The sequence below is a fragment of the Heliangelus exortis genome, chromosome 6 (assembly GCF_036169615.1).
Source record: "Heliangelus exortis chromosome 6, bHelExo1.hap1, whole genome shotgun sequence".
NCBI classification, from domain to species: Eukaryota; Metazoa; Chordata; class Aves; order Apodiformes; family Trochilidae; genus Heliangelus; species Heliangelus exortis.
In genome coordinates, this window is record NC_092427.1 from 15,102,887 (window position 1) to 15,126,683 (window position 23,797).

At 38.3% G+C, this 23,797-nt stretch overlaps 1 protein-coding gene across 1 annotated transcript in view; it reads right to left on the bottom strand.

Annotated features, from left to right (window-relative positions):
* The window catches only part of ZNF804A (zinc finger protein 804A), a 148,385-nt gene that overhangs the window by 26,566 nt on the left and 98,022 nt on the right, over positions 1–23,797 (bottom strand). The window contains exon 2 of the mRNA XM_071746796.1: positions 7,137–7,280. Within this exon, the coding sequence (XP_071602897.1) occupies positions 7,137–7,280 (144 nt within the window). The remainder of the gene's footprint in view (positions 1–7,136; positions 7,281–23,797) is intronic.

A 23,797-nucleotide genomic window follows, 5' to 3' on the forward strand; every position in this document is an offset into this window, starting at 1 on the left:
AAGACAACAGCCATAAGTCATATCAGAGATGCTGAGCTATGAAGTAGTAGCATTAATCATGAATGAACTTGAATTAATATTATTTATTATTTATATTACAGTATAACATGGGTCTCTTGTCAGTTCTAATTTAAGAAAAGATGCAACATGCTGTTGGAACAGACAATTCAAGGAAAAAGAAGGATGTCTGGAAGAGGGAGTCACTGTCATACAGACTGCTTGTTTTCATATTCCCTTCTGCTGACTGAATATCTTAAAAAAATAAATCATTCAAGCAAAAGACATTAACACTTTTAATAACTACAGCTATTCTGACACATATGGAGACTTTGGAAGAAATTAGAAGGTACTTTAAGGAATAATTCAGGTTGTTCACAAGGATGTTTATTATGAGCCAACACAGTACAGAAAGAAACTAGGAAAGTACAGTGAGAAACTAGGAGGTATTACTGGAACAACAGTGTCTGGTATCTCTGAGATGAAGGAATCCAAATTTTTTTTTTTTTTTTTTTCTGAATCCAAAATACAAACAGGACTGCAGGTAGGGGCATACTTTTAACTGTTCTTTCCACTGACTCTTGAAATCTTAACCAAGGGCTGGACTGCCTGTCTGCCAAGAGAGGTCAAAACAGCCCACACTGCTGCTCATCTAATCCATCCTTTCAAATGCCTCACAGAGCCCTTTCTCCTTTCATTCATTTGCAGTGTGAGTGGGGAAAAGTTCAAATCAGGGGGTCAGTCAGTCTTTTACTGGACACCTGTAGTTGTAGCACTAAGAAAAAAAACCAGAACAAAAGCCAAGCAGGTAAACATAGACATAAATTGCAGATAAATTGTTTCCAGATTACATTGACTGCATGTGGGGGAAAAGATTAAAATGCAAGTTCATACTTTAGACTTGGCTTAAAACTTCTAGAATGGATTAGAAACTCGAAGATATTTTTGCACAAGCTGCTACTGAAATGGAATTAAAATATGCAACATTAATTGTAGTTTCCTAAGCTTTATTGGTCTGCTTAAAGAAACGACAGGAGTAGAGGTCTGCTTGAGGCAAACAACTTTTCCTTTTTCCAGGAGCATCACCAATTCTACCAGGCAATTTGTTTGTTTCCTCACATCTCTTCTCAAAAGGCAACGCTGATTGCAATGCTGTGTTTAGTCAGCAGGTCAGAAGCACCACTGAAGAAGGAAAAAGGTTTTTTTCTGAGGTGAAAGAAGGACTGATTTTGCATGGATCAGCAAAGACTGTAATAATTACCCTACAATTTACTGTGGCTTGTAGTGAAAAGGTTGCACAGTTCTTCCCCATGAAGAATGAACTTTTGCATGAAATCCAGAGAGCATGAGCTATAGGGCATAAAATATAATTTTAGCAGAACTTCCAAGGAAAAATAATTCCCAAACTTTTTCTATTTAAAACTAGCCTCAATTTCAGCTGAGTTACTCACAGAAAGTTTTAGAAATTGATTTTAAAAGAAAACAATTGCATTGAAATTTATGAATATGGTTGTAAATAAGAGAGTGAATGACATAATGGTGTAAATGCACGCCAGGGACAAAAACATGCTGAATAAACCATGTTTCCTCTTGTCCCTTACTACTCCCTTCCTCTTTGGGTTGATTCTGTATTCCCCATTCCCCAAAAGTATCATGGTTCAATCTAGATTTGGAAATAACTTTGTAAATTTTTTTTTTGCGTGGAAATATAGCCTCAGTGATCAGTCATCTGCATATTGAAAAGGATAGAAAGGAGAAGGCTACAATAATTCAAAACAGAAAAAAGAAGCTGAAGTAAAGGAAGGAATACACAATTTTTCCATTCCAGAAAATTCAGCTGCAAGAATCCTCTCTCGTGTTAGAAGCTGTAAGTCATTTAGTGATAAAGAAGAGGTGTGCTGAAATGTTGTGGAAATAATTATTTTCACTTGCTAGGAATGAAACAGAAGGATGCTGCAGGTGCTTCCACCCCAGTTCCCACAAGCTCCATCCAACAGCACACAGGGTCCTTGGCAGGGAACAAATTGCTGCCTGTCCCCATTCCCCAAAAGGAATACCTGCCCTCAGTCACACAAGACACCTTGAGTTTGGCACCAGGACACCCATAGCAGAATCTTTCTGATCCAAGACCAGCTTAGATGGGTGTCTGAAGAAGTGATTTATTTTGTCACTCTCAGGGATTTTCACAGCCACAAATTCTCACTGTGGCCTTCTTGTCTGTTTTGTTATCTTAAACATCCCTCCTGGCTGGGCCCAGTGGACAGCATTGTGCAGCAAAATGCCACGGGGTGTCAGGCAGCTGTAACAGGGCTGCTGGATGGTGGAAAAGGACAAGGCATGCTTCCAGCTCCCCTCAGGGACATCTCATCATGCAGAGCCTGGCAAAGCTGGAGACAACATGAAGCAAACACTGTCTTGCTCTGCATCACTCCTTGTCATCTCTTCCACCATCACTCTATCACTGAGCAACCTGGTCTAGTGGGAGGTGTCCCTGCCCATGCAGGAAGGTTGGAACTGGATGATCTTTAAGTTCCCTTCCAACTCAAACAATTCTACAATACCAGGTAAACCAACTCTAGCTTATCCACAGAAAGGGCTACACTTAGGACTTGAGAAAAAGTTTTAATATTCTTATTTTATGAAATCCCTTATTAGTGAACTTCCCCAAAACTCTGACCCGCTATCTATCATATTTATTTTGCTTATGAAGCAAATTTTCAGAACATTTTTGAAGCTCTTAAAGTTTTACTCTGCTACGATTCAGCTCTTAATTGTCATACTGCATAGAAGGCAGCACCTTTTTTGAGAATCATTATTTCCAAAATGGTATAAATCACACTGCCTCTGTTGCACTCTGATTCGAATAGCTCCAGAGGGACACAAGGTGCAAAAAGCAGGTCTGAAAAAAACCCAGCATAAAATACTGTATGCTCCTGGTAAACAGTTAATTTCTTTCACTTTGCATTTCCCTCTGAACAGCTATTAACTTTTTGGCTCTGCCAGAAGGTGCAGATGGCCTCTGAGTGGATCTACTGCAGTGCCCTAAGCTGACCTACTCATGAGCAGGCAGGCACCAACCAAGTAGAAGAGATGGGATCTTTTTTTATTTAAGAGGTAATCACCCTACAATCAGATGCTTTTTTACATGATGATTTGTTGCTTTGTTCTTAAATTGCAGAGTCAAACAACTGATAACATCCACTTATTTTTTCTGAGGATACTAGCAGCCCCAAATGTCCCATGCTGCTCTTCATACTGCATAGGAAGCAAGCATTAGTACAATCAGAGGTTTATTATTCTTGTTGTGCCTAACTAGACCTTTCCAGTTCCAAATGTTTCTTCAACCATCTTCTATGAAAATATTTATTCAAACATAAAGATGTCCAAAGTTTGGGCTTCAGATTAGCTACACATTTATATTCTCTAACCCATTTGGCACTGACCTCCTAGCAAATCTGAAAAGAAGAAAATCATGTAGACAGGAGAAAAATTCAGACAGGAGAAATCTGTGCCTGTGATAGGGAAAGAAGACACCTACTAATTTAGTCTTCCTGCATAATTTGTGTCTTAGCACTTCCATACAATTTTAAATACATTTTTAGAGCTGGGAGATAATTTTCATCCAGGGAGAGACAGTTGAGAAATGACCTCTGATTCTGTGGGGAAAAAATCCTACTTATAATGTACTTAATTGATCCTATTTGCATATCTAGATGCAAATACATAAGGGCTATTAATTTAACTTTTCATCACAGCTTTTTTTGTTGTTTTTAAGACATTTGGAAGATCACTTCTGGGAGAGAAACCAGCACCAAACTTGGGTCTACCACCATGATATTAGGTGACAAATAAGTTCTGGGGTGGAGGGGAAGACTCTCAAAAACAGGAACAAAACCACTTTGTTCTTGCAGCAACAAAAGTCTCTTGAGGATTGACTGATGTAGGGGACTGATGTAGCTCTGTGATCCAACCTCCTTCACCAACCAGACAAAAAATACCTCCCTGACTCTGAAGAGCTATGAGATCAAGGTCATTCAGGGCTTCAGACTTAATGCTCCACCGCATTTGTCACAGTTGCAGCATTTTGAGGAACTCAAGCAGGATTTTTTTGACCCTGCATGAATACAGCACCTCAGAGAGCTTCTTACATGCTTAAAAAAAAACCTAAAGAATTGCTGCATAAATCATACAGATACTTTTAATGTCCTGGCTTGGACCTGAAGGGTGATGAATTTGTGACTTTAAAACGTCATCATCAAATAACAGTTCTCTCCTTACTATCTTAAATGCCTTGGTTACATTTCCCTCTGTACTGAGCCCAGAACATTTTTGTTTTTAAAGGAACCTACACTATACTTGTATTTTTTATTTTTTGTGTGTCTAGGCTTTCAAATCAAATAAAAGAGTTCATTTTTTCTCCACTACAGCTGACTGCTTGCAAGTTGTTTCTCCAGGATATTTCTTAAAGCTACCAATACTGCTCTCTAAACCATGTTGTGAAAGCAAAGAACAAGAAAACACTAATGGAGGCAGTGGAGATCTTGAGACACCAAAACAAACTCCTTCAGGTCCTGAAATAACTTCAGTTTTGTTTTATTAGTATCTTTTTTCTTCTGGACTGGTCAGAAGGATCTCATACTATCTAAAAATGAGTGCTCAGAAGCTATAGGGCACAATATATCAGAACACAACCAACCTTTGACAGCACAGGGCTCCCCATCCACTGGAAGAAAACCCCGTAATTACATTATTTTCTGTTTTAATTCCTGTAAATTTGCTGTTCCAGGCGCCTTTGAACAGATAGAAAGTAAAAGAAAAGCTTCTGCAATAAAACTGATGGACAGGAGCTGTTACAAACATTTTCTCTGATAAACCATTCCACTTAGATGGTGTGATATGAGTGATGCAGCTTTTCAGAGCAGCTGGGATGAGCTCCAGTTTAGGCAGAGCTCTCACCCCTTTCATCACACAGAAACCCCTCTCAGGTGCTGGGATCACTGAATCCAAACTGGCTGCATCTGCATCTATTAATGGATCATTGGAAACTTTTTCCAGTAAGTGCTTCCCTTTACCTGCCCAGTATTAGTAGGAAGGTGTGATGGGAGAGGGAGAAAGAGCAAGACCTGAAGCAAAATCCAAAGGCACTATAATTTGTTCCTCTCACCTCTGCTGAACTGCTGGAAAACTGCCACTGAGGCAGGGAAGTTTCAAGATAAAATCGGAGCAGACAAGAGCAGTACCTGCAAATGGCTCTAGCACACTCATTAAAATTAGGTTACTCAAAGTGGTGTGAAATTCCTTGAAAGCTGAGGAAATCTGAGTGAGCAGCATATGCTGCCTGCCCCATTCTTCACTCAAAATATGGGAAGAGGTATGTTTTTTAACACCAGCAGAAACCACCACAAAAAAACACTCCAGTAAACTTCAGTTTTAATCTTAGGAATCAATAGTCTTATTTGCCTGTGACATTACACAAATTTTTTTCTTGTCCAATTATCCATATAATTGTTTGTCCTGGAAAACTAGAAATTTTTGTCTGAGTTTCTGCCAGAGAGATCAGAGTTGTGGAGGCCTTACAGAGGAAGATTGCTTCCTCTGTTTCACCCAAACGCATCCACAAAGTCACTTGCAAACACAGGTTCCCTACACAAAAAAAGAAGAGAACAGACCTGCTGTGCTCCATCAGATGCTGGTGAAGTGCCCACCTCCTCTTCAAAGCCACCAGAAAACAAGAATAACTACATCCACCACTGGAAACAAGTCCCTGCTCAGTCTCACACCTGACCTCAGTTTCAAAATCAATTTTTCATCACTACTGACTGGAGGAATGAACATGGCGGCCTTCAGGTTCTCACTATTTAAAAGTGCTTCAAAGCAGTTAAAAATTAATAAATAATAGTCCTAAGAGAATCCAAGTGGGGAAGACACCCTCCATCACTTCTTTTTTCCTGCCTTCCTTCAGTGAGGTGCTGCTATATGAACATAAGACCTGAAGAATCAGTTCCAGCTGTATTTTCGCTACAAATACTTGTACCTTATAGCATCTATAGGATACAATGAAGCTGCCTACTAATTTCTTTTCTAACATACCTTTCCTTCCAGCTTCTCACAGATTATTATTGCTACTGAGGTCCATATCTCCATACATCTCAAAACCAAATCCAGCACTCACGCTGACAATTTAAATTACGGGCTAAATAAGAATGCCGGTGAGAGAGAGAGGGAGCTGCACTAAAGGAAATAAAAGCAAACCACTGGCTTATATAACAGATAGAAAATATGGGTAGCGACTCCTCTACATTGACTCTGAACTGAATTACAGGGAGATTCAACTAGAATGAGAAGCAATCATTCCAGATGCACAACTGTATGAATAATTACCAGCTAAGTGGACTAAGTAGAAATTCCCTTTGCAGTTATTCAGTGTCTTTACATTATCATTACATATCTCGCTGGTGGAGATAAGATGCATTGTATTTTTCCCTGAATTACATAGTCCCAACCCCGCCAGAGACCAAGACATTGCACTGGGATGCACTTCCTCTCTTGCTAGGTGGAAGCACTGCTTTTATTTTGCCAAAATAGGACACACAGCTTGGAGCTGCAGTAATAAAACATGGTGGCAAAAATGTAAATGTAAATACCACTGTTTTAAAGATAACACATATCTTTGTGCCAGAAAGCTTCTGTTACCACAGGTGTTGCTTTTTAAAAAATATTCAATGCATTTAAGTAAAATCATAGCCCATTTCAAAACTGTATCTGCACTAAGTGGAGATTTACAAGAGTCTGTCAAGTTTCCTAGCCACATCTGTTGCAACAAATGCTTCCCAGTAAGTCATCTCTTAGGTATATTACAGCACTGTATGTGCAAAAGTAAACTGAAAACAAGGAAATATACACTTACATTTTTAATTATATTTTTCAACATTCCTTGTTCCTCTTCACATTTCCCCTTCTCACCATCTCAGATCTTTTTGCCGCAAAAACTTCACATTAAAATAGATCTGTAAAGATGCATTTTGCTTCCCAGAAACCTGAAATTTAGGCCCAAATCGACTATGGCTTCCAAGCCCACTGGAGAGCCATCTTATTTAATTATTCTGCCTGAAACTAAGTAGTGAGTAAATTCCTCTTACCTGTTTGTGAGCGTGGTCGTAAGAGTTAATGTGATTGTCAAACTCCTGGTGTTTATAGTACTGCTTGTCACAGAGTTCACAGTAGAAGTTGGCTTTAAGATCTTCCAGAGCTTTTGCTATTGTGTTTTTCTTTTCAGCATAATCCTGTAGGGGGGCAGAAAAAAGTAATTTTAGTTTGGGCTTTGATGCTGCAAATGGATTTTGTGTTCTGCAGTTAATCATATTTGTAAACATTTACACACCTCTGACAACCAAAAACCTTCACATATTTGCTGTTACACTGCACATATTTACTGTCCCTGCTGCAAGGATGAAGATTTGCAAACTCCAATTTGTGACACAGTTGCCAGCTCCCCTTAGGGGCTCATTTAGAGGCTAGAGGGATTTCTCCAGGTTCTGTCTAAATACCAACATTTCCATGCTGAAGGTTATTTTGGAGTTAAATTCAACCCAAGACTCGCTGCTCCAATGATCTGCTAGGTAATATACCCACACAGAAGATGGGGGTATACATGAAGATACAAACTGCAATAATTTAGTTACGAGGCTTTTACAAGAAAGCACACTTGCTGAAAGACAACAAAAATCAAAGAAACCCTGCTGGATCCTTCTTGAATGCATGCACACATGAAAACAAGAGGAATTTCATAGCTGAGATGTAACAAGTATCCTCCATGGCTTTGTTATTTCTAACCCAATATTAACAGGACAGACACTCATCTCCTTTTACCAGACATAAGCAAATGCATTACAAACTTGCTTATCATTTATGAGCAGATTATATATATGTGGTACTTATTAATTTCCTAAAAACACTGATGATAACATGGCCTGGTCTAAAATAGCATGGAACTTGTCTGTCATCTCTCATCAGTTTAATACCAATTAAACACTGAACATGTCCACGCAGTGACTCCTGCTTTTGACAGGTCTGTTTGAGCTAGAATCACACCCTGAAATCCCAAACTGTTTCAGAAAACACATCCCTTTGATCTGTTTCATAAAATTCCATCATTGTGAGCTCTTTGGACCTGGCCCTAAATTCCCTTTATTTCAGTCTTCTTCCTTATTCTGTTAGATTAAGGATGATCTCATAATCAGAACATCCCAAACTCAGGGACAAAAGTCCCTATTTGCTAGTACTTTTCACAGCTTAGGACCGTTAACTTCCAATATATTTTGTGGAGTTTAAATGGAAAATTTATTTAACAGATTAGGACAACTCTATAACAAATATATAACATATATATATATAAAAAAAAAAGTAACAGAGGTTGAACACTATCCACAAAGTACTTATTTAAAATACTATTTACTATTTACTAAAATACTATTCTATAAAGTACTTTTTTAAAATACTGCTAATTCAGCATGATTGGATGGCTAGCAAATGCTGTTCCTTCACACCCAAAGTAAGGTACCCCCTCATCAAATCTTTGCCCATTAAAAGAGATGCAAAAGTCACTCAAAAAGAAACTACAAGCTTTGAACCACTTCAGTTATTACCCGGTTGCCCGTGTTTAGGAAAGCAGTGGTGACAGCACACAGAGATCCTCAGGAGACACAGTCACACTTCAAAAGTAATTCTCATGGTCTACAAAGGGATGCCACCCAGTTTTGCTTTTTTAAATCACGAAAGAAAAAAAAAAGATAATTATGGATTGGGAGGATTATCAGAAAGTTGAAATCTTATATGTATGACATCTGTGAAGGATAAGGGTGAATTCTAAGACAAGAACAGTGAATTGAATAATTTTTCTTTATATAAAGATCTGACACCATGTTGCTGATTAACACTCAAGCAAAATTTTTCAATTCTTACTAATGTAGCACAATACTTTCAAGAACTTATGTAACTTCATTGGTGTGCCTCGACATAAAGCACCATTTTTTTAACAATTCACTTATTACATAGCAGAATCTAACACAACTGCAATTGTATTCAGCATGGCAATGCATCCTAACAGAGCACCGACCCTGGAACCCTATCAACAACTTTACTGCAAAGCAATAAAAACTCATCATGACCTTGGGGTTTCTGCTACAAGGAGTAGTTTTACATTATAATATTACATCACAGCTTCAGGGGCAAGTAAAGAATGCCATCATGTCAGCTATGTGCAGTAGTACATTAATATTCTCTGTATTCTACCCTATTCCTTTTTGTAATAAGTCTTAACAGATTTTTGTTGTGTTTTTTTTTTAAATCCCAATAGAGCACTAAAAAGACATTTTTCTACACTTCTTTTATCACCTACATCCTTCACTGCTGTACATTGTTTCACTGTCAGGAGATGTTTCTGTGTAACTACTAAACTTCACCTGATTTCAGAAACTTCACCTTTCCTCAGTGGCAGGAATGGCCATTAACAAATCCTGTGGCTGAGGTACCGGCTTTGTGTGTTAAATGTGGGCAATAGCATTAACAATTAACTGTGGGCAGTGAAGTCTTTAATTCCAACAGGAATTCTGAAGGATTTTTTACAAAATTTTGCATTGTGACGCACTGGAAATAATCATGAAACACAAAAAAAGTGATTTCTTCATGTTAGCCACTAAGACTACAAGTTGAGGCTTATGAATTTTATTTCAATAGAATGGGAAAATATATTGAATCATCTCTCCAAACATCTTTGTTAGTCCTGTTCAAGATTTCAGTTTATTTTATTGCACATGTAGGCACTAAAAAAACCCACCTTTAAGAAAAGCCTTAATCGAGGGTGTTCAGGAGACTCCCTGCAGCTGTGGGATCCCCTGGGCTGGGGATCCTTTTGCTGGTTGGCAGCAAAAGCCAACAAAGTCTGACTCCAGGGATGAATAGGGAATGGAAACAGGAGAATAGAGGCTGCTGGTTCTCTGCCTGCTGGGCTATTTTTATTGATTTTGTAAGGAGAGCTACCTTGGAAGAGGAGGCTATTGCCAGCTCTATCAATTTTGATGAGAAATAACTGCCCAAAAACTGACAGTAAAAAATTACAGTCCCTGGACCTTGATAGTCCTGGGCAATGAATTGCAGACAGAAATGACCTGGAAACTTACTGGAGAAGAATATTCCTGGAGTAAAGTAAAAGCCAAAATAGGTTAAACGTGATCAAGCTTAGACTCAGTTTCATCAAGCATTTGCAAACCATCCTGGAAGTTTTAAGAGAACTTTGAATTATGATTCAGCTTATTAATGAAACTCAGAACTGAATGCCACTTAGTTTCATTATTTTTTTCCTGAAAAGCTCATTATCTGAAAGCCTATAGCTATAACTCACTGTAGCCATTTTTCATAATTTATATGAAAGATCTCTAATAAGTGATCACATCTATCAGCTGGCTTTACTTCTCTAAATCCATTTTCTCCCTCTCCCAAAGCCTTAAGCCTGGGCAAATGCTACTGCAAATGTCTTGTAAATTGAATTAAGAGCAGGCTTTATCTGCAGAGGGGCTACCTGTCACTAACTAGACTGGACTTTCTGCTCCTGTGATAAGAAAGAAAAGGAAATAAAGCTGCAGAAACACTAAGCACTTTACTTAGATAGCTTTAGAGAGTTAACTGGATGCTTCAATGTAGTGGATATTTTTATGGAGCACATTTCAGGCTCATACTTCTACTGTCTGCAGAAAAGCTAGCTAGGAAAAAAAAAAAAAGAATGAGAAATCATAATATATCATCTACTCCATGGTGATTACTAGTGTGAATATTCTTATTTTACAATAAATGTGAGCTCCTTTTATTGCAATAAGCTACTCTGCATTCACTGTAGACTTAAAAGGGTCAGGCTGGCAGTCACTGCAAAGTAAAATGCATTACAGAAATAAACCCCTTCTTCAGGATAATTTACTGGTATAGTCATCCCAGAGAGGATTAGACTGCTCTGGTCTGATCCTCTGGAAAAAAAGAAAAAAAAGCAAAATTGTATTTTCAACATTGTCAAAAAATTCCAGCTAATACTCTCCATTTGGCAAAACAAACATATATTGTAGCTCTATTTATATGAAAGAATCTGCCTAACATACTACTACCAAATTTTAAAAAGGAGGAAAAAATAAAACAAAAAATAATCAAGGTCAAAATCAGCCATAGCGTAAAAGCATAGTTTTCTATAGCAAATTAATGGCCAATTCCAAGGGGAACAATTAACAATGGATTCCTTCATGTCTGGAATAGTTATGAGGTTTTATAGAGACAGTTGGAAAGGTACAGAGTTCACTGAGTAAAATGTACAATTTACTAACATCTCCCTTGCTATCAATCTTGGTATTACTTTGTACATACAAATTTTTAAATGTCTTCACATACCACTTTTTTTCCTCATGTAAGCAGTCTGTACATCATCCACTGATGCACTTGGAGAAATAAATAAGAAATAGAGTACATTAATAACATTAATGCAGACTAGTACCAAATCTAATTATTTATAAGGTTCTTGTTCTAATCAAGGCAGTAAGATGAAAGCAAAAGGCCATTAGATGCATTGATTAAATTAGACATTGATCTTAACAAACTCATTTCCAAGCAGTGAGTTTCAGTTTCATTCCAAGTTTACAAGGAGACTGGCTGGGGAAATAAACACCAAGAATCTTGTCAGATCTTTATCATTATCTTACCAGAAATTTTCCCAATAGCTGTAAGATCTGATACCAACCTAAAATCCCCAAGGCCATAAACCTCTGGGTGCTGTTTCCTTGATTTCTTGCTCCCTCCTGACATTCTCCTTTCAGGCAAAAGTTTCCAGAAGCAACGACCCCATTGCTTCACTGCACTGGGTGAGGATGGGCCCAAGGAAGAAGTGGTACCCTGAAGACTCCCTACATTAATTGAATATCAGAGGCTGAAAAAACCCACCCATTTTCTCTTCAAGATCACCTGCAGACAAGCAGTTCCAACCAAAGCACTCATTCTGTATAATAGAGCTCATGAGTATTCTGCTGCGTGCGTACTTGAAAATGCTCCTGAATACATGCAAATAGTTATTAAACTGGTTTCTCAGCTTCCAAATAAACATAGAGACAGTATTTCACATTTAGATAAACACCCTTAGTATTAGGATAAGTAACGAAGTGAAATCAGATGGAAATAGCACAATTTATTCCAATTAGTGCTGTTTGCTTCTTAATGCCATCCTCACTTTTTGAAATACCAACTTTGTTAACCACGTACCTGCTTATGCACACGGCTGAATTCTGCACCCCAGCACTTAATGGAGTGAGAAGGATGTGAACAGGGACAGAGCAAAGCAATGCAGAACACTGTCCTGCAATCCTAAGATTGAATTAACTTGAAAGGAAGCTTATGATGAGACAGCGATTCATTATCAGATTTCTCCGTCTCATTAACTTACTTAAAGCACTTATAATGTATAATTACTTCTAACTGGGACTCATAAAATCACTTGATTGGGTTTTTTTGCCATTAAAAGTAACTGTTGTGCATAGATCTGTAAAATTATTTATTTATTCTGGTGCTTTAAAACCCACTTCCTGGCAGAGCATTCACTGACAACGTGAGAGCACTGGACACAAATTTTTCCTTGAATACCAGTATTAAGAAGCTCTTCATCCATGCTTATGAGAAAGCACAGTTGAAGTTATAATGGAAAAAATTTATCTACACCATCTCTACCACTAAGCTTTTGAAGCTCCTCCAAGGCAGAAATGAAGAAGGCCTTGCCATGGAAAAGAAAGGTTTAACTCTAGATAATATCTTCTACACTGAATGTTCATTGCTCTTTAATGATAAGTGACAGAAGAAGGAGCCCAGTAAAATCTCCTTTTCTATTAATCTCCTTTACTTCTCTATGTTAAGTAGTCCAGTCACACACTTTGATTAGAGAAGAATTTTGATTTAAAAACATCCTGGGGATGACTTCTGACGCTAATTTCCTTATAGCAGGTATGTAGACATCTAAAGATGTTCATAGCTACTTAATGTAATCTCATTGACAGGTAAGTGTCTAATGTAATTAGATACTTCAGGAAAATCAAGTTTTTCTGTTTGATCCTTCCAGCAACACACTAAACTAAATGAAGTGCCTTTTAACCCTGCAGAACTGGCAGCCCTAGAAATGGATTGAAAAACCTCTCTTGAGAACACAAACTGAGCACTGGCACAGAAGTCAGTGCTTCTGCCCAGCAGAGCTCAAGCCAAGGGCAAGCTGCTTATTTATTTTGCCTCAGGTTAACTACTGCTTTCAGTTTGCAATAAGAAGGTGTTCCAGAGCCCTTCAAGATTTAAATTGTTGGTGCAGTTAGCTTTTGGTCTAGTAAAAATTGCCAGTCAAGTTGGCTGAGACATCAGGGAAACCGAAAATTGGGCCCATCTTAATTACTTTTGAGCATGTGATTGATCTATGGGACAATTTAGACATGAAAATCTGATTATCTGTAGTTTCAGGATGAGTATTAAGAGTTTCTGGGGTGCTTTTTTAGTTTCTGTTTGTTTTGTTTTTTTAAAGAAGGCAAAAGGGAATATAATCTTTGAATTGAAACAAATATCTTTCTGTCCCATTTTTTTCCTCTCAAGAATACAGCTTTAACAGGTTTAACCATGGCTGGTTAAAACTGCAACCTGTTCTACTTTTGAGCAATTCTGAAGCTTCATTATTTAAGAATAAACTGATGAATGACAAACATGAGCACTGCATTTGTCCTACTGAGGAAGTTTCAAACTGCCTTCTGAATTCATGAAGCCCACTGCATTTTCAAAGCCAATGTGCTTTTTAGGAGCAGAGAGCTGCCCATGTGAAGCACAGGCTCCTCGATACTCCCCCAGCAGGCCCAGTGATTTTTCTTTACAGACCCTTTTATAGATTCCATTTTACAATGGCTTTCCAGACCATTAAACCTTCTTATGCAAATTTACTGCCTTTCCATAGCTTCAGGGATCCATCATGACTTGCCTTACATTACTTGCTTTGAAGTTATGTGGCAGGAGTAATTAAATACCTGGCCACTCTTAAAGAGGCCTTAGAAGTGGGCCAGGTCTGAAACATTCCTGGGCAGGTTTGTGTGCCAGCCCCTGGATACAGAGGAAACAATTCCAGCTGCAAACCAGAAGGATGGTGTGTTCTGATAGAGAGCAGATGGTCTGTCTCAGCTTAATCACAGAATCATACAATGGTTTGGGTTGCAAAGGACCTTCTAAGAAGGGATCACCCAGTTCCAACCCCTCTGCATGGCCAGGGACACCTTCCACCAGACCAGGTTGCTCCAAGCCCCATCCAACCTGGCCTTGAACACTTTCAGGGATGCAGCATCCACAGCTTCCTTGGACAACCTGTGCCAGTGTCTCACCACCCTCACAGTAAAGAATTACTTCCTAATGTCTAATCCGAACCTTCTGTCTTCCAGTTTGAAACCATTCCCTTGTGTCCTGTATCACTCCATGCTGTTGTGAAAAGTTCCTTCCCAGCTTCCCTTGTAGCCCCTTTGGATACTGGAAGTGGGACTGAAAGCACTTACACCGCTAGAAGAAAGGATCTTCTGTGCAAACATTTTGTTATTAAATGAAATACAAGCCATAGGACTGGACCAATATACTTTTCATTTGAGTTTAAAAAAAAAACATCACCATCACAACAAACCCCCCTACCCACTAGGAATTACTCTCCTAAGCTCCTTCAGTTGTGTAATTATGAATAACTATAAACTTAGGATTTGTATTATGATGCAATACCATGTGGTAAATATTTATTTCCCTAAAAGTAATCCCCAGAATTGCCATATTCAGAAAAAGACTTCACTGAACAGAAAAAAAGAAACAAAGAAAAAAAAAAAAAGACCAAACATAATTTCTTTTGGTATCTGTAAACAGTGCAAAATAAATCTTTTTACTCACAACCCCACTGAAAAAAGTTTGTCTTAATGAGAAACTGAAATAAGCTTGCCATAGAGTAAAATCTTCCTAAAAATTCCTTTAATTTTGGGTTGATTCAAAGGACTGTTCACAAGCAGTAATCCAGCACAATGAAGGTGCTCAGTCTAAGTGAAAAGACAGCAACACTACCCAGACAAAGGACAGAACTTTGCAAAGGCACAAACTAGTACTGAAGATCTTTTATTTATTTATTTATTTCTGAGATTGTTTTGCAAGCTGGCAATGTACAAGCAGAGCCCTTCAGGAGCCCTGGCTGACCTTGGCAGATCTACACTAGCTAAATGATGAGTGACCTTACTGCATTCTGATATAGCATCTTTGAGATGAAACCTGGTCTTTGTTCTAACTGAAAAGACAATAAAAAATATTGCAAACTTCTAAATGACCCTGGGTTAAAAAAAAAAGGCTGGAGTAAATGTGGCTGCCACTGAAGCAGCTGTCTATAAACTACATACAGTAATTGACAACCCATGGTAAATATCTTTTTTTCAATGACTTTTAATGAGGTTTTTCTGACTTTTTATTTGCGTGAGACACAAATGGCAGATAGAGCATTTATAATGCCTCATGTATACCAAAAGTTATCTGAATAGGTGCAATCTCCAAGAACCTCTACATTATGTGGATGATAACACTTGGGTTTTGAAGGCTTTAGGCCATAAAGCTGGAGAGTTGATCCTCAGTTTTTTCAGTAAAAGGGAAAGATAGCAGAAGCTTAATAAAAGGACCATTTAAAGCTCATAAATGCATAAAATCCCCCCTCCTGGCCAAAGGACGGAAAAAAAGATCTGGGCTGATCTTGTACTTTTTCCCCTTTGTGTTGAAAAATGGGGAGAAAACGAAGAACTGTGGCCCAGCCATGTGCCAGAAGATACACTGCTGGGCAAAGGCTGTCAGAAGTTAAGACCATTAGCTCCAGAAAAGGCACAAAAAAAACCTTTCTCTGGATCTTTTTGTTGCCTACCCATCCAGGAAAGTGTTCAGTAAGATCCAGCCTTGCAACAGGCATAGCCAAACTCAAATGTTTTATGTCCAGTGTCTGTACATGAGCTGATGGAAAACATCTAAACATGACAGGCCATTACCACTGCTGACATATCCAAGAAAATTAGGAGGACTATGGCCATGCCCTGTGTTGCTCTGTGTCTGTCTGTGAGTGACACCTGCACTGCCAGACTGACACACAGAGATGAAGTATTTATCCACCATCACCCATCATCATTAACTGCATTTAAAGAGATGAGGAGAAAATGAGCCATGTCCACAGAAGAGTCAAAGCTTCCTGAAAAATATCACACAAACCCACACATTAGCATAAATGATACATTTAAACTGATCTTTAGCCAGGCTATTTAATTTTTCTCTATTTTCTTTCCTGTTTTTTGCACAGCAAATTGTCAAAAATCCCTGAAGCTGAGCAAAAATGCAGAGAATGACATGCTGTCATGCTATCCCATAAAGAACTGAGCTTTTAAATGGGTTTTCAATATACACTCATGAAAGCTCCAGACCATAGTAGAGACCTGAGATCTGACTGAAGTTGAAAGGACTCTTTCTGCCAGTCTGTCACAAACAGAGTGCTCAGAGGCAATACCATGGAGGGAGATGCTAAAACACAACCCCCTCTGTGAGCAGGGCTATAAACTTTGCTAATAACAGGCCTATTTTTTTTCTTGCCAAAGCCATCAGGCCCAGTTTGAAACGCCAGCATGAGAAATATTCCATAGATCCTACTGACCACTTTTATTTGAGCAGTGCCTAGAGGTTCCCCTTGTTTTAGGGACTCTGAACAGAAACTGAACTTACAGATACCTGCTCCTTGATAGAAAACCCTCTCCTCTATGCCTAAATTACTCCTCCTCAGTTTCAGCAGACTTGTTGCCTGGAGTGCATATTTATGTAGACCAACGAGCTGATTCAGGATAAAAATGTCTTCAGTGGGATACAAATATGTTTAATTAAAACTCAAATCAGTTCACATATCCAGTGAAGTGCTGTCCATTTCCATCATTGCTGTGCCAGAGCAAACAACGGGGTGGCTACATGAGATGGGGAACAAATGAGAGAGATGGCCCAGACCAACCAGTTCTACTACAGGGGAACCAAAGCCCATAACCAAAAGCAAAAGATCTGAAAGAAATCAGAGCAACAACCAAAATGAGAAATGAAGCCTCCTTGCTGTGGTTTAGGCTCAGTGGGTAACAACCCCGTGTCCATCACTGCCCATCACTTTGGGACAGGGAGGAGAAAATCCAGCTGAGTTCACAAAGTGAAACAGGGCAGGGAGCAGGTTTTGACTCACCACTTATGGTAGTGGGCAAAACTTGGGGGGGAAAAAATCTGTTTATCACCCATCAAAACAGAACAAGAGAAAACACAAGCAGTTCTCCAATACCTTCCCCCCACACCACCCCTCTCCCCAGGAACCCTTCACTGCTGCCTCCCCCTCAGGGCACTGGGCATGGGAAGGGGGGGGTTAGGGTCAGTTCCCCACATGATGTTTCTGCTGCTCCTTCCTCCTCACAGCCTTCCCCTGCTCCAACACAGGGTCCCTCTTATGGGAGACAGTCCTTCAGGAACCCCTCCAACATAAGTCCCTTTTCTATTTAGTCTTCACGAAGTAGTTGCTATGAAGATGCCAACAACAGTGGGGTAACCTTGAGGTACTCAGTAGGAGAAACAGATTTCTTACATGCAAGTGCTATTTTTTCATCCAAAGGCTTCATATTCTAGGGTTATTCAGTTCTTTCCTCTCCCTAAATCATCCCTGCCCAGCCAAATGCTTTCCCTAGGTAGCTGAAAAGAATTCCAGCTACCTTGAACACACAGCAGACAAATGCTCCAAGCCACAGGAACCGCTGGAAGCACAACAGGATTTTCCAGCAGGAATCACTGGGGAAATGCAGGCAAAATTAGCATTCCTGAGCCCACTAATAATTTTTGATAAAAAGCAACAGTAACTGCAATATTGCCAATATATGAGTCAAATGAGCAAGGTTCCAGCTTACCTGAAGATCACAGTAAACAAAGAAACGTTAATATTGCAGTAAAACGGCTACTTACAAAAAACCCAAAACTGACATTGTGGATACTGGGCTTACCAAGGTCTGCTTAGAAAAATGATCCTTAATTATCCATGAGTAGACAAAAAGATATAAACATTCCCAAAGCTCCCATGTCTTTTTTGCCTCTTGGACTTTATTCTTCAACAAAACAGATCTGTCAGAAACTTCAGCAGCAGTCTAATTGCCTCTGAACCTGAGTTTCAAGTGTGGATCCTCCAACATTTGGGAATAATATCCTCACATGGTGGCCTTTCCCTTTGCCACAGGATCCTTCACCACTGGAAAACACATGGAACTTTTTGGAACTTTTGCTCCTCTGTTAAGTAAGCAGAATGTGTTTTCCACTTCATGTATCCATACATGCACATTACCATGTACACATAACAAGTGAGGTAGCATAAACCTTATTTTGGAAACCAGACTTAATATATGCTACCTAATAGCTAAAGTATTCTGATGTCTTGCTGAATTTCCTATAGTAACAGAAATGGAATAGTGAAACTATCAGGCCAGGCTCAATTTTACAAAGAAAAAACCCCAATGGATATGACCCATAAACCCCAGTGAAATCAGGGGAAACCAGTGCTAGAGAAAAGAAAAAAAAAGGCAACAGAGTGAAGAGCCTCAGGCTGAAATCTAAACTCCAGGCAAATTTAATCCTGACCTTACCAGAAAGAAGTGTCAGGACTGTCTTTTCTGCTTTTTTGCTCTTATGCCAAACGCTGTGGGAAAAGAAAGTGCACAAAAGTGGGAAGAGCTAGGAGGTGGTAGTGTTGGTACCAGCACACCTGCTTCTCTGCTCCCCAACACATTCAGCTTGCTCCCTCTCACAGTGAAGGTAAAGACTGTGTGGGATTTTAAAATACATTAATATAGCAGCACAGGTTTATCGCAGAGAAAAAAACCAACATACGAATCTCTTGTGCTAACAGTTACAAGGATTTTTCCTGTTTATTTTAAGATATTTATTACACATATTCTGGGCATCTGGTGAAAAAATACTAATTTCTCCAAATTGAATGCCATCGTGAAGTAAAATACTTCAGGATGATTAAGTTAAAGTATTTTAGCCACTCCAGACAAGCAATTTATTTCTTCCAAAGAGGCTGGAAGGGTACTCAGCAGAGGATGCTCATGTTGAAATTTTGTGTCAAGATGCTGCCAGGAGGTGTTCAATGAAGACAAAGCACTTAGGGTTTTCCTTCCAATTTCATCCACAACAGCACAGATGAAGCTCTTATATATTAATATTTTAACGCCTTATTTAATTTCAAGCATTTTTAAATCAAAGTTTTGGGTATAGTTTTATCTCTTTTTATGTCATAAATTCTACAAGCCAAATTTTAAAATTATGTGTTTAAATAAACACATATGTATACCCATATCTGTGCATATAAATCAAGTATATGGCAACTGCATTTATCATCATTAACCTTGCTTTTATAAACAGCTTTTAAATGAGTTTTCTCTACAGGAGCATATTAAATCAAGTAATGGTGATGTCCCTGCATACAATAAGGATGTCCTGATAGCAAGGGAGCTCAGTCAGCTCTCAGAATATGAGTCAGCAATGGTTCTGTGATAGCTTTAATTTGTTACAAGCTAAATCCTCTTAAGAGCGCCCGCTGGAATCCAAAAGGTCAGGCAGGAAAGTGGCAGAAAATCAATACTGACAGCTTCTGTCACCCTCCACAATCTATAGAGCTCTTTCTAAGCTAAATTGCTTCTTTCTAATCTTTCTAGTATTTGGCTGCTTGAGTCTTGCTTATGTAACAAAAAAAAAACCAAAAAAAAGAAAAAAGAAAAAAAAAAAGAAAAAAGGAAAAAAAAGAAAAAAAATTACTTTTCTGAAAGGAAAGTTGTTACTTTTAGCAGTGCGAATCAGAACAAAGGTGGTTTCTGGGTTAAGATTTGTGCAGATACTTTTGAGACCAAAGTTGCATTTTCATACAGAGACTTTCTGAAGCCAAATCAAAATGAATAACTGCACTCCTGTAGCAGGTGGACCACTTTTTAGGTGGACCATTTTAGAGACCAAAATTTGAAAGACAGACCAGTTTTGCCCACTTGAATTTCTTATAGCTCTTTAAAAAGTACAGTTCCTCTGTGTACATGATTGTAAGGGTTAATATAAAAATGCAGTGAAATTAAAACTGCCAAAAAATTTAAGATCAAGATTTAAAAATGGTTTTCCTGCCTACAGTATGTTTAATTATGGATAAATACCAGCACTAATAATCAATACCCGCAACATAGAGATAAACATTAATTTTTAAAGAAAGTGATCTTAATATGAAGCAAAGAAAAGGTCATTCTAATCTAAACCAGATTAAAAGAAAAATAAATTAGACCCCTTAACTTTGATATGAGAATGTAACAGGTGCTGGAGCGGTGAACAATCTTCTCTTAATAAAAAAAAACCAAACAAAAAAATCCACCTTAACAACAAGAAAAGGAGAAAAATACAGATTTAGAAGACAGGGAATGACAATTTGTGTCCCTGAAAAGAAAGCTGAAAAGGCATAAAAGAGACTCAGTGTTCAGCAGTATCCTGGTTTTAGAATGTGAGATACCTCTGTTGATTGTATTATTTTTTCTGCATGCTGCCTTTCTGAGGATTTTCAAACCTTTCTTTCAGGATTGTACTCCTGTCACATTGGAATCTGGTTTTATAACTCAGCAAGCAGGTGATGAAAACAATGAAGTTGTGATGGTAGCCACAGTTTTGGATTTTTAAAACAGTCCTTTTCAATGTTCCCAAACAAACTACTGAAATACCGATTTTTGTCTTTATTAAAAAAAAAAATAATCTTTTTTACAGTATATATCTGCATGGAAATGTAGCCTTCAGCAACTAAAATTAACAGAAATGAAGACCAAACCTACAGTACCAGCATATCATCAAATATAAATAACCCCCTCATTCCTAGGACCAATGGTGCTCCAGCTGACCAACCAATCTCTTACAGTTTCTGGCCTCCAGGTGACCCCCAAACCACCTGATGACTAAAGAGGAATGAAAGGTGAGATTCTTGAAATAAAGCAGGGAAAGCCCAGTAGCACAGCTCAGCACTGGTAGGTTGTATATTTTCCTTATATGACTTCCTTTAGAAGTTATCAAATATTCAAAACTTTCACAAGAAACACGAGGAGACTCATCTACATGAGACTGACCAAATCTGGCACTTTTCAGAGGTTAGCTTTGATGGTTTATATACATATCTATTCCCTACATACAGACCATTTCTATTTTGGGAACACTTCACCAATGGAGGTGGATCTAAAACTACTGCTGTAATAGCTCCTGGAGCCCAAATGGATGACTTCAGCTGTAAATGGCAATTCAGCTGCTGTGCTGTGCTGTGCTGGCTTTTAATGTTGACCTTGCAAGGCTTAATTATAAAGGCAATGAGAACAGTACAATTTAATACCAATTCATTGACCTTTTAAAAAGCTTTCCTACAACATTTTCTCTCAGAAATTGGTGAAATATATACAAGTGTGATGCTTTTACTTTTTCTAGTAACACATACGGTTTCCCTTCCCTGCTTGATTCTAGTTATAATATCCTTCTTTATGATGTAACTATCTGCCAAAGAATTATGAAATAAAGTATTTTTAAATTGCACTTAAAAGTAATAGAGTGACAAAGAAGTAGGCAAAATAGTTCAACAGTATGTAAGTGAAAAATAATGTATTTTTAAGTGGCTGGCTGTGTCATCTCAGAGTGCCCTGGCTCTAGCATTGGTTGCTTAAGTCTTTATTCTGGGAAGCTGGGAACTTCAGAGGGGGATGACCAAAGAGGAGGGCAGGGAGGATCTGACTCCCAACAGAGGCCATTCCACATCCAAGTAACCAAACTCGAAGAGTCCATCTCCATGCTCCAGGGCCTAGCTGTTACTGAAGGAATATCTAATCACTTGTGAACAAGTCACTACTGTCACCATTTAGGGGAAAATATTGTAAATAGTCACAGGATTAACAGAAGTTTCTACTGGTGGCAGGGAGCCAAATGAGCTATCCCAAGAGAAGTTCCTAGCAGAAAGACAGGAAGGACCTGACACATTCTCACAGATCTGCAGCTGTGCCTACAGCAAGCAAATACTGATCTTAATAAATTAAAATTTTTTCTATCTGCTTTTTTCTTCATAGCTTCAAAAAAAAAAAACCAAAACAAAACCAAAACAAAACACAAGTTCAGGCATCTGCCTCCAGCACATTATCCAATTTCAGGCAGCAGGACCCACATCATAATGCTCTTGAAGAAAGACTTAAATGATTTTTGATGTCCTACAAAACACAGCATTTCCCTCCTCAGTTCAAAAATTTTCTCGAATTGAATTTTTTTTTTTTGTTTTGGGTTTTTGAAGTTGTTTCAGCTTTGTTACTATCTGAAACATTAAAATCATGTTTCCAAAAAATTCTCTGATTATATAAACCCATAGGGCTAGAGCAATGAAATCTTAAAATTTCAAGTCTTGTTTCTTCTCCAACCATGATAGGCATCTATCTGATTTTGTGGCTACACATATATTTGTACCTCTGGCTTTTCATTTCAGTGGTTCTCAGTTTCTCAGTGGTTCCACACTCAAACAAGTTGAGTTTTGGTGAAGCATTTTGGAAGATGGTATCACAGGTTGTATGTAGCATTCATTAATGCCAAACTTTACCTTACTTCCTGCAGCCTGGAAGACATCAAGGTGCAGCACACTGGCTCTACCATTGCACAGGAGGACCAGAAGACAAAGCTGTACTATTGTACTTATTTGTTCCAGTGAGGAAGGAACAGCTCTTTATCTACTGCTGAATGTATTGACTTGATGTTAACAGAAAGGTGGAAGGAGTATCATCAGTGGGCAAGATCAATGGAAAGGTGAAGAAGTCAAACAATTGCATGTAAACACAAATGGACCACACTAAAGCCACTGTAAAATCAGATGACTCTTGATTTGATCGAAAAGCACAGGGGAGAAAACATGAGGCATTGTGGTTAGTATTTAATTTCATTACCCAATTTTAAAGCAGGCATCTCAGATTGGATTACCAACATAACTGTTTGGAAACACACACCATCACAAAAAAAGGTGTATGGGATCTCTCCAGCACCATGTAATTAAAAGCAGACATTGATCACTTGACTACTGAAGCCAGAACCTCTGTCAAATACAACTTTATCGAACAATACATTAAATTTCAAATTTGCTTATTATTTTGAGATTAAATCATGCTGTATTACACAAACAGAGCTACATACTCAGAAGGCAAGTGGAAAGTATTCATTAGAAAAGCTGTCATGCTCCACTGACAGCAATTATCATCTTGCACTTGTTACATGCCATCAAAAACGAGACTTACTTAAGATTGTTTTATTTCAGCCAACCTGACCTGAATCAGACTAATGATGTCCTGCAAAAGCTACACTTATACAATAGCCAATGCCAGCAATTGATTACTGTGTGGTCTCTTTATGGGTTTTAGTACAAAAACATCAGAGTCAATGCAAATAACATCTTCGATTTTTATCCTTAATTAAAAAAGTAATCTTTGCATTTGTCTTGGAACAGAAATTTTATAGATTTCATTTCAACTGATGCAGCTTTAGCATAATTTTAAAGATTCAGTTTCCAGATTAAGCTTACTCCAGGTTCCTAATACTGAGCTAAATATATTAATAACATTCTATAGAAGCGATATCTTTGGGAAGAGATATCTTTACTTAAAATGTACAAAAC